General features: G+C 42.9%; 1 protein-coding gene across 1 annotated transcript in view; it reads left to right on the top strand.

Annotated features, from left to right (window-relative positions):
* Positions 1–12191, top strand: part of FOXP4 (forkhead box P4) — a 128690-nt gene that overhangs the window by 69536 nt on the left and 46963 nt on the right. Inside the window, exons 5-7 of the mRNA XM_015412699.1 lie at positions 3695–3845; positions 6372–6576; positions 10646–10750. Of these exons, the coding sequence (XP_015268185.1) occupies positions 3695–3845; positions 6372–6576; positions 10646–10750 (461 nt within the window). The remainder of the gene's footprint in view (positions 1–3694; positions 3846–6371; positions 6577–10645; positions 10751–12191) is intronic.

The raw sequence follows: 12191 nt of genomic DNA, 5'->3' as shown, positions 1-12191 counted from the left end.
GTTCCCTTAGAACTAGACATCAACATCCCACCACCTGCAGAAGTGTTACAGCAGCGAAGAAGCACAGAAGGAATGCAAAGGCGATTAGAGTACAACTGACCCCCCCCCCCAATCTCCATGGCAGCTTAGCTGACAGACTGCAGGAAGGGAGAACCGAGTAGGAGTAACAGGTACAAAATTGCACCTGTGGCTCCTTGGCTCATTATCACAGGGTTGATCAGGCCCTAGAGAAGGGCTCTGAACCCGTGGGGTTCCTGATCCAGCAGTGAGCAGCCAAAGGGTCCCAGGCGAGGACCGTTTAAATGAAATAAAGCTTTATGAAAACATTTATACAACCTAAGCCTACCTCAGTTCACACTTACTCCAAAGTTAGTTTGGCCAAACCTGATGATGTACAGAGGCCACAGTGCAGGCTGCGTGAGCTGAAGAATTCTATTGATGGTAGAAGGTAAGATTCTGCCCTGCTCATCTTTGACTCCCATCCTTTGTAAGGCTGATGGTGTCATGATGTCTCTGGTCAGTCTCTGCTCTTTGCCTCTTGCCCTTCCCCCTTAACTCTCCAAAATGTGGGTGCACCCAATTCTCACTTGGTCCTTGTTGACATCTTTGTTGCCCCTTTGCCATGCTCATCAGCTGAGTCTGTCTCTGGCTATTTCAGGGTTGTCTCCCTTATCTTGCAACACCAACTGGGGAGGGGTGAAGGAAGAGGCTGACTACATGGAGATGTTCAAACATGTACAACATGTATCAGGATGGCACTGGACAGTCTGTTTCAGGGCTGGGGAGGGGATCCTTGATCTTTGGCTTAGATGTTACTTCTGCTGTATGCACGCATGCACACATACACACTTTCCATGTGCACTTGATGGCATAGACTATCATAAAACATAGTTCAGGAAATTAGCATTGTTAAAGTTGCTGAATACACCGAATAGTTCAAGGACAGTTACAGTTTGCAAAATTAGCTGTTTTCTTTGTCCTACTTAGAAGCAAACTTATAAACATTTAATGAAGAATTTCATCGAACGTAATATATTAAAACAAGTGTTAGATATGGAGTCTACATTCTGTGTTCCACAGGAACTTGCGTGGTACTAAAGTGCAAGAAGTTGCAGCAGTGGCTGTCCTGGGTATAGTGGGTGAAGTGTAACCATGGCAGGCAGGCAGAGTTGACAGTAGAGCAGTGAAAATGATGCAGGGCCAATGCAGGCACCACCAGAAACACAGGCACCAATGAGAGTGATGCCCAGAAAAAAACTGGGAAAGTGGGATGGAAGATTTGGGGTAAGGGTTACCTCAGTTTGTGCTTTTCTTTTGAATATACTTTATTCAGTTTACCTTATGCTACAGTTAGCAGCCACCAGCTTGGATAGGTTTTATATGCAGACTGTCATCCCTGAACCTTCTTGATTCCTCTGGAAACCTCAGTGCAATGGGAAATTATGATGGAAATCATTTGAGGTGGTTTGTAGTCCCCAAAACCTTCCTAACAGACCTGTATAGTGTAGCTATTCGAAGAAGCATAATGTCACAGCCAGAGGAAAAAATATTTATGTACTCTTCCCCCCATTAGCTCAATTTTAAGTACACTAAATAAATAAAATTATACACAAGTACTTTGTCAGCAGTTTCTGCTTTTCTTTTATCACTAAAACAATTATTAAAAAAGAAGTGTGCAAATCATCGCTGCTGTTCTCTCCTTAGTCCCATTTCTTCATTCAGAACTCTCTTCTGGTTAATTCTCTCTTGTTTCTTTGTGTTTTCCTCATACTTAGCTCTTTGAACATGCCCCATCAGTTTTGAAGCTCTGTTAGGGAGAGAGGAACTGTGTGATGCCAGTGACCATACATTCATAGTTTGTGTGAAAGCATAGTGGATGTTTACGTATCAGTGGATATTTGTTATGGCTGCATCATTTTCCTTCACCCCGTTTGAGAAATGAATTTTGCATCTCCCTCAGCTGGTGTAAATCAGTCGGTTTAAGATGTTGGTGTAAATCAGTCGGTTTAAGATGTTGGTGTAAATCAGTCGGTTTAAGATGTTGGTTGTCAGGAGTGATTAAAAACATTCCATTTCATTTTCCAGAAAAGTTATTCTAATTAAATATTTCCTCATTGAAAAAGAGTAAAGAAACAGCAAAATTGGTACAAAATGTCTTGGAAAAAATCACTCAATATATGTTCTTGTTTTTTATTTTTTCATGGCATTTGAGCCTTGCTTATTTAAAAGGTTGCCTTTTAAACTGTCCCTAAAAGAATAATCATAACCATCTCCCTTATAAATAAAAGCCGAATGGTAGTGGCACTTTTCTAGAACATTCCACACGCTCCAAAATCAGTTCACTCTCTGATCTGTCATCATATGCAGCCTTATTGGCCTTTGCCTTGGAACACAGAGGTCGTTTGCATATGCGACTTGATTGGCTTTTGCCTCTAACATTCTAAACAGTTTTGCTGTTCTGAGGTAAAATGTGTCCAATCTCCAGGTGAGGGCTGGAGATCACTCAGAATTACAACTGCTTTCCAGATGGCAGAGATCAGTTCCCCTGGAGAAAATGGTGGGCTCTGTATCCTTATATGCTGCTGAGGTATGACAGCCAATGTGACGTAGCAGTCAGGGCTTCAGAGCACGGGAGAGGCTGCAGGTGTGGGGGGAGGGGAAAGCTGAAGAGTGAGGGGGAAATAAAGGTAGGTTGATGATTGGCTGGGAAGGAGATAGGGTTGCCAACTCCAGGTGGGAAATTCCTGGAGATGTGAGGGATGGAGCCTGGAGAGGGTGAGGTTTCAGGAGGCGTGGGACCTCAGACAGGTACAAAGCCATAGACTCCACCCTCCAAACCAACTATTCCCTTCTGGGGAACCATCGTTCCCAATCTCCAGGTGAGGGCTGGAGATCACTCAAAATTACAACTCTTCTTTATGTAGCAGAGATCAGTTCCTCTGGAGAAAATGGTGGACTCAGTGTCATTATACCCTGCTGAGGTCGCCACAGCAAATTGACACTGGGTGTCCAAGGCTGGGGCACCCGCCCAGAGCCTCTTTCTAGAGGTCGTTGTATTTATTTCCACAACGGGCCTTTTTCCTAGTCAGAACATAAGAACCATTATGCTGGATTCATTCCATGTCACCATCAAATTCTGTTTCTGGCTTTGCCATAAACTTCTCATGTACTGTGCTGTGGGTCATTGGTTTGAAATGCATATTTTCTCACTGAAATTAATTAGACCAAGTTTTGTTGGAATCGGGGATAGCTGCTCATTGGAGCCATGATTTTAGGCTGTTTTGAGCAGGAATACTGTTTTAGATTTACTTCTGCTCTGTTCCAGAAAGACTTCTCCTGTGATGTTATGGTCAGGATAGGTAAATCTGAGAAAGTGGCATTCTGTATCTCTGCACAGCTCAAACAGACAGACTTTGTAGATATCCTCATCTGACAAAGACACTCCGCATTTTCAGTCCTCTGCCAAGCAGGCTCGCTCCCCCCCCCTTCATTCTGTTTCTCTGATAGATCAAAGGCTCTTCCTTATACGCTGTGTGGCCACTGAGGACAAGAGATCAGGACTGTGAGCTGTGCTGACTACAAGCAAGGCTAAAGCTGGGATTGGGCTGCTTATGCAAGACTCTAGAGAATCCCGGAAGGCCTGTGCTACAGGGCTGAAAATAATGTGTTTTGATTTTTTCCTTTTGTCTTCCAGCAGCCATTAGGGAATAAGCAGCTGGCATTCCAACAACAGCTACTGCAGATGCAGCAGCTGCAGCAGCAGCACCTGTTAAACCTCCAGCGACAAGGGCTGGTCAGTTTACAGCCAGGACAAGGCACCGTTCCTCTGCAGACCCTTCCACAAGGTAATACATGTAAGCTTTCTTGCTCTTTAAAGTGCTGTAGGGCATAACCCATTTACACAGACCAGCAGTTAACGTAGCCAGTTGGCTGGCTGTTAATTTTAAAGGCTGGATTATTGCAATGCACTTTGGGCCTAACATTTGACATGCTTTTGCTTTGAACAGACATCAGCAAACTGGTATTGCATCAGAATTTAATGTATCTGAGCTAGCTCCCGTTCAAAGAATGTTAGGCAGTTGTGTTGCTGATGTTAACACAATAGATCTGGTTCTTAATATTTTGTATTTAAATTGAAGCACAGTAATTACCTACCAGTAGAATCTTCCATGTGGGGATGCTTCTGTGTGGGAGAGGGGTTAAGCATAAAGAGTAGCTTTGCTGTAGGCAGAGATTTTATGCCCCTATCTGCTAGAGAGGCGGGCCATAAGGAACGCAGCAGATCCTAGGTTAATATACACTGCCTACGTCATGCTAAATGGGTGCATCCTAAAACATCTGAGATCTACTTTCTTGAATGGATCAGTACAAGTTCCTCTCTCTCTCTCTTTAGCACTCTGTGTGTGAAGTATGCTGAATGGTTTCTCCCTCCATTCCTAACACACGCTCTTTAGTTTTCATAGCAGGAGCATTTGAGTACAGCTCTCTCCTAACCAGCCACCAATCACCTCTCCAAGCCCGTTTGGTTCTGTACTGTAAGATGCAGACATTTTGTTTTTAGATGGAAAGTCAGAAATAGCTCTGATATTCAGCTGTCACTTCAGTGTGGCATCTGGATTCATTTGACCGTTATGACAAAAATTCAGCCAATGCCCATCCTTTGCATGAAGGAGTGACAATGCAGATGTGGAATGTATAAGAAATACCACATCTCCTGAAAGGCATTATGATAATATTATAATAATTATGAGCAAATATACTTCATGCTGTTAGACCCAGTTCTGCAGTGACTGTGTACATGTAAGGGAAGTAGCCAACTAAATTCCACATTACTTCCACTGTTTTAATCCAGAGTAGCTACATATTTATCCTAAATCAAGGGACAGGTAGATGCTCATAGGCCTTTATTTGGGCCTTATGACTATGAGATGGATAAATCCTAAATCAAGCAGAGATATGTGGTTAACAAAGAACAGCTAGAACTGAAGTTGTTTATACACCTTTTTATTGTTTAACACAGAGTCCATGCCAGCCATTCATCAGGAATATTTTATTCTAGTAGTGTAGACTTTGTAGGTAAGTACAGTTGCCAAATTCTTGGAGAAAAATGCCTTCTCTCTCTCACTCACTTTGTTGTTGTCAAATTGCAGCTGATTTATGGTGACCCTGTAGAGTTTTCAAGGCAAGATACATTCAGAGGTGGTTTGCCACTGCCTGCCTCTGTGTAGCAATGCTGGTATTCCTTGGTGGTCTCCCATCCATATATTGACTAGGGTCCACCCTCCTTAGCTTCTGAGATCTGATGAGACTGGGCTAGCTTGGGCTATCCAAATCAGGTCTTTAACAGAGGCTTAATGGGATGTTATTTACCAGGTGATGTTATGGCATGGAGGTAATTCCTCTGCCAGGAAAAGCCCTGGCTGCTTATTTGCACATGTTAAACCTCTATTAAAGGGACAGGACATTTTTTTTTAGGCAAATTGGCAACTGTATGGCTGAGACATACTAACAGGCAACAGTTTGAGGGTCTGGGGTTTTTTTCTGATAATAAGCCAAAGCCAAATAACAAATATTAATCAAAGCAGTTCAGGTTAAACAGAATTAACATAGAATCAGCCTGATAAGAAAAGAAGCACAAAACAACACGCTAACAGCCAGCATTCTGACTTGGCAGAACATGGAAACTCCTGTGACAGAGCTGATTGTTTCATACACTGTGTGCTTTTTCGACACGGAAAGCACCTTGTGATGCTGCTGCATGCATATATTTCTCTGTATAATGTATTGTGAAGCAGCCATCTCCCTCACACATTTAGCAAGCTGGTTTCTGAGTAAGTATTGCCCAGGTTGCTCATGCCCATGTTAGTCATGTTAAAATTAGTAATCTTGTAAAAGAATTGGTTTGGAAGTGACCTGTGGATGTTTTGATTACATTTAATAAGATAAATTTGAACCCAGCTTAGAGCTAAGATAGGGGAAGGAGACAAGTGGAATCCACTATATTTCTGCTCCAGGAAGCAACACACTTTTACATTGTATATTAAGAACACACCACTGGACCATGGAGCTGACTCTTGTTTTTTAAACCTAGAGTATGCAGGACTGAAGTAAGTCGATGCTTACTTTACATCTCAGGAACAGGAGATATATTTATGAGAAATATCATAATTAATAGTATTATGTAAATAACCATAAAGAGAACTACCAGTAAGCAAGAGAGTAATGTAAACTGGCCTTCCCCACACAGTTGAGAAACCACACCTTTGTGGAGTTTCTGATATGACTCTGAAGAATTTGTTTTTCCTAATCTTTTTCTTCTTTCCCCTGCCTTCTGTTTCTTTCTCCTGCTCTCTCCCCCAACATGTGTGAAGCTGTTTGTCCCTCAGACCTTCAGCAGCTGTGGAAAGAAGTGACTGCTACTCAGCCTGTAGAAGACAGTATCAAGCAAGAGGGACTTGACCTGACCACCAACACCTCCAATTCTACCTCGTTTTCGGCCGCCAAGGTCTCTCCTCCAATTTCACATCACCCTCTCCCCAATGGACAGAACGCCATGCTCGCACAAAGGAGGGACAGGTAGACACCCACAGGCCTTTATTTGGGCCTTTTTACTATGAGATGGATAATTTATAGAGTTTGTTTTGCAAGAGGCCCTGAAGTCTACTGGGTGAAGTACTACATTGGTGACTGAGAGAGCACTGCAGTCTACTATTGTCTCTTGTTCAGACCTGTGATTGTGTCACCGTTCATGCTGCAGTTTGACATAGTGCCAGCTGTCTGGTATGGGGGTCAGATTTGCAATTGTACCTGCTTCTTAGAAGTGAAGTTGCTTAAATTACGACTGGAGGAACTGGTAGTGGGGAGCTTGACTCCTTAAAACCAGGCCTAGTGAATTGTAGCTGAAGTTATGTATAGCATGGAGCTTGGCCCTCAGTTTGCAAGACCTGGGCAAGGCTGTTAACAATAGAATGTTTTGGAGGTCATTAATTCATAGGGTCGCCATATATTGGAAGCAACTTGATGTCACTTAACACACACACATACACACACACACACACAGAGAGCCAGCGTGGAGCAACTGGGAAATGGATACTGTGGTGGAATGGGCCCACTCTGACCTGCAAGCCCTATTCCACCCTGCCCTCCAAGGTTTTCCCAACACCTGGAGAGGCTTTTCTTTTTCTCTTGGGTAACCACTGCCACCACCTGACCTTTGTCAGGAATTGCCTGCTGGGAGGGTCAGTACTCCCAGCTTCCCTTCCAAGTTCTGAGGCCTTGCCTTGGTGTACCCCGCTGCCCCGTGCCTGGTCACCATGGGGACAGTTTATTGCCTTGTACACCCCTGGAGGAATAGCCACTTTCCAACTGCCTGCCTTCCCCCTGCACTCTTTTTAAAATAGCATGTCCAAGACGGTGGAGGTCTATAGGGTACAGAGAACCGCTACCAGTATCAAAAGTAAAATATTTATTAAAAAGTAAATGTTCACAAGCATACTTTTAGCAGTGATTGAGCAAGGGATTCAAAAGAAATGGGTAAAATGCAGTTCCTCTGTCCCTCTCTCTATATATGCCCTATCAGATGTTAAAATATAGGAAATGCTCCTTAGCTTAGGAAGTTACAGATCTCTGCAGAATTTTCATGACCTTGAAGAGCTTTCCAGCTTTTCAGGCCACCACATGGCCAATGGCTGCCCCCTGCAGACCTCAGCTAAGAGTTCTGTCTGCTCTCATGGACTCAGCACAAAAGAGGCCTCTTCCTTGCTGCAGGGAGTTTTTATCATATCTGTTTCTCCACCCACTGGCCAGGTCAGAAAAGCTCTTCCTGAAGTCTCCAGAATTTTCCTTCCTGAAGCCTCTCTAGTATTTAATTCCTCCAAATCTCTGCTCCCTGCTTTTAAGGGTGGGGGGGAGCTTGACCATCCCACTGTCTAGACCTGTTAGTATTTGTATGGAGGTGGGCTAAGGTAACTCTGGAAAGCAATTGAACTGACTTTCCCCCTTCCTGCCTGTTCTCTTCGCAGAGAGGGATTTTAAAACTCAGAGTGAAGGTTTTGCTCATTTCAAACCTCCAAAAAAAGGCATTTCTTCGCAGATACCTTTCCACATATTAGTGTAAAATGGCTCTGTTGGCACAGTTTCTCCCCTTTTTCTTAGTGCACTTACAAAGACACTAGTGTAAAATGGCTCTGTTGGCACAGTTAGTGCACTGATATAAAGACACCTATATTTCTTAGTTTAACTTCTTGTGGAGTAAGTTTAGTGATGCTGATGAAATTCATAATTACTTGGCTCAGAATATGAATTTGCATGGCTTGTAATGGTCATTTACTTGAAAAGAGCATAATTTTCTTGAAGTTCTGTGTTAGCTCATAATGTAAAGAAAGATTCTACAAGTACTTTGAAAGTTTGTGTAGCTGCAGTTAGTGTATGAAAGTAAGGCCATTTCCATGTCTGTCATTTCCCAGTGGTTTGTTACTGTTGTTTTTTCTTCCTGCACTACAGCATCATGGTGCATTTGTGCATCTTCTGCTTTGCCCTGAAGTTTTGGGAAAGATTTCAGCAAAGCCTGGATGGTTGCTGTGTGTGTGTGTGGGGGGGAGTTTGGATTTTCCGGGCCCCAGGTACATGGAAGCCATTTTTCCCACAGTGGCAATTTCTTCCCTCTGCCACCAGAGGGGCTTTTTGTTTTTGTTTTAAATCTGCACTTGAATATTGATATATTGGTATAATGTTATAGCAATATGTGTAACAGGTTCTCCCAAGGCCTAGTTTTCATTTTTAAAAAACCTTAAGTCTCTTTCCTCTTTCATTGTGGAGATATAAGGGGAAAGATATATCTCCAAAATGAAAAGGGCTAGGTTCTTTTTTAAAAGAAAAAAATGAGAACTGGGAGTTTAGGGATCCTGTTACACATATTGTGGATGATATTCAATTGTTGATTTTTTTAAAAAAAGTGACTAAAACCTGGCGGTGCAAGTTGGGGGATGGCCCCTGCAGGTGACTGGGGCAGGGAAACAATGGGGAAACCTACCATGTGGTAGCCCAGTTGCCATTGCACTGTATTGGCACTGCTTCAGCCTGTCCCCATGTGGAAAACAGCTAAGAAAAAAAAATAGCAAAACAGTCCTGAGGGATTATTTTTTAAGACTCAGCTTACTCTTGAGCCTGGGGGCAAGGGATCCCTGGTTTCACACTGAGGGTTGTTGGACCAACTGGTGTGGGAGATAATAGTTAAAAATAAGAGAAAAATAGGGGGTAAAGGAGAATAGCTAATATACACAAAAGAGTTCATATACATCTTTGGTTTGGGAATTAGAAGTTTCTCAGAACCCAGTGAGACAGGCTCAGAAAGTGTCCAACTCCCCTCACCCTCAGGTTGTACAGCACCTTGGGCTTCCCAGATTTCTAGAGAGCTTTATGAATCCTTCTCTCTGGTTGTTTGTGTAGGGCTGTGTGAGCTGTAATTAGTGTCTGTGATCAGGACAGAAATCGACTTAAACTAACAATACATTTGATGCAAGTGCAAAGCTCTTTTTAAATTATGAACCAATGAGATTAAAAAAATAAGTTTTTGTAGCATTTGAGAGTGGCAGTCATTAATGGCCGGTTGGGTATGATTTGGAATGGGTAGGAGAAGTTTGTCCACAACGTTCACCAACATCACAGGTAAATAATTGTGAAGCACTTAGTAAGAAATATCCAAACAGCAACTTCTTACACCGCATGCTCCAATACACAACAAGGAACGTGAAAAAGAAAAGTTAAGATCTTGACCTTGGGGCAGCCCAGCAGTCATGACAGAGTATATCTGGGCTAAGTACACAGCTTGGTTATCCTTGTTCACTAGTAGAACCAGCACAAAACATCTCATAGATCTAAATAGTAGAAATTTGAAGCACTGAATTGATTCTTCTAGTCCAGGCACTTCAAGCTGCCTGTCTGCCCAGGGATTTCTGTTGTCTTTGTGTGTGTGTGACTTTGTGCTGAACAAAAATTTGGCACATGTTCTCTGGGAAAAGCAAGTATGTGGCCACATAGGAGAATTCTTTGACACCATTGTTTCTCACCATCACTTTATTGCTTATGCCAGAGGCTTTAATATTAAAAATTGCAACAAATAAAATACATAAGTGTTGGGACATTTCTCAGTACCATAGTAATTTTTATTTATGCACAAAACAACCTTACAGTGTATGGTTATTGTCATCTTCACAGCAAATCACATTTGGTATAAAACCTGTATTGTGGTTGTTTAGATGGCAAAGTCAACTGTGTTCTAGTCAGTCTTCCGGTTTGCACTATTTTGTGTTTTAAAACAATCTCTCCATAGTTGGCATGTCCATAACACTAATAGATCTCAAATTTGATAATGAAAGTCATGAAAGCAAATATTTTACTCTCCCCAAGCTACAAATGTAGAATAAATACCCAGCAGGGCATCCTCTGATATCTTCCTATTAGGGCCATACCAACCATTGCCTGGAACCAATGTGCTGTAGGTGCTTCTGTGACTTCAGTATAATTCTGTGGTAAGAGCCATTTGGAAGTTAACTGGGTTTTAGTTAGATCATTGGTTCTGGAAAATGAACTGGTATGAGGAAGATCAAATGTTTGTTATATCCTCTTGCCCCCTCTTTCTTTGCAGTTCTTCTCATGAGGAGACTCCTGGCTCTCACCCACTGTATGGACATGGAGAGTGTAAATGGCCTGGTTGTGAAACCCTCTGTGAGGACTTGGGACAATTTGTCAAGTAGGTGGCATCCTTCACTGGCCATACCCCTACTTCCCTTACTTCATGCTTCCTTGTATACTTTAGCTCTCAAATTGACAAAAAGGAAAAGTTTTTTACAAGAACTTTGGTTGTTTATGCTGAAAAAACCATAAGATATTCCTGTTTCTATCTGTGCTGAGCTTTTTTTCCAAAACTGAAGAATGGTGAATTAGTAGGTTTGGGGGTATCTTGGTAGTTCAGAAAATAGATCTGATCTCTGCAGAGCAGGTGGCTGACAATTTTTGTCCCCACCTTCCCCCCCACACACACACACAACGGAAGTTGACACATCTGGCACAGTTAGACTTTTTTTTTTTAAATGACTTTGGCATTCATGCCTTGATTCCCAATCTGTGAAAAGCATCTAGTTTCCCCTTGCGTCCTTTGTGTTAGAAATGGCTCTCACAAGCACCATAGGTGTATGAGAAGTTGAAAGATAGAGGGTTGCTGGAGAGACTACTAGAAGGAAGGAGGTTGACTGGGACCTAGAGAAATGACAAGGCATGTGGAGGATGGAAGACAGACCAGTTAAGTTTAAGCTTGTCCATGTTAGGAAAAAGGGAGGGGGGGCTGAAACTAGAGAGAAACAGATGGCAGCGCGGCAGCCTGCTGACACTGCTTGTGGGCTCTGTCACTGACTGATTAACTCCGCTGTCTAAGAGCCCTCTGCTAGCGTCAGGGTCAAACAAATTGTTTTCACGCTTCGTCAGAGGTTTACTTAATTAGTTCATTTGCAATTAGATCTCTTTGTAGCCAGGATTTTTAGCAAAGACATCAGATGAAACTGACGGGTTTTCTTTTCTTGCCTGTTTGTTTTTTCCCCTTCTATGCTTTGCCACTACACTTGCTCCCCCTCCTTCACATGCACATACACTTCACCTCATTCCCCCCCCCTCCACCTCCCACCCTGTGCCTTCAAACAGAATGTTGTGGGGGTTGGAAATGACATTTGGAAAGGCTGGAGATGGCAAGAAGCACAGCCCTGTATGCCTAATCGTGTGTTCAGTTTTATTCCACAAATAGTATTTCAGTGAATCCTGCCAGCCCTCACCTGCCCTCTATTATTCAGTGGTAACTGTTACTAGCCAACAGATGCCAACTACTGTGGACTTGAGACGGATGGATAGGAGACTACTGTGGTCCTTCAAAACCCATTCCTTACCTTTGCATGTGGATGAGCAGAGGTGAAAAAGGAGAACTGTTGTGCTACCATAAGCGGTTTGACGGGTCCAAAAGGAGCCTTCTAGGATTAGTCAGGTGTACCTTATAGCATTAGTCAGATGTACGTTGCTACTCCCAACTAGGAAATGCCATGACACAGCTTTAAATATTAATATTGCTTAAGATGGACTTCCGGTCGACGGAATAGCGATGGCGGACACTCTCCTCACAACGGAGGAGGGCGAATCGCACACCACCG

This window comes from Gekko japonicus, unplaced genomic scaffold (assembly GCF_001447785.1).
Source record: "Gekko japonicus isolate JY-2015 unplaced genomic scaffold, Gekko_japonicus_V1.1 scaffold647, whole genome shotgun sequence".
In the NCBI taxonomy this organism is placed as follows: Eukaryota; Metazoa; Chordata; class Lepidosauria; order Squamata; family Gekkonidae; genus Gekko; species Gekko japonicus.
The sequence above is the reverse complement of the archived record's forward strand: the minus strand, read 5'-3'. Positions and strand labels throughout refer to the sequence as shown.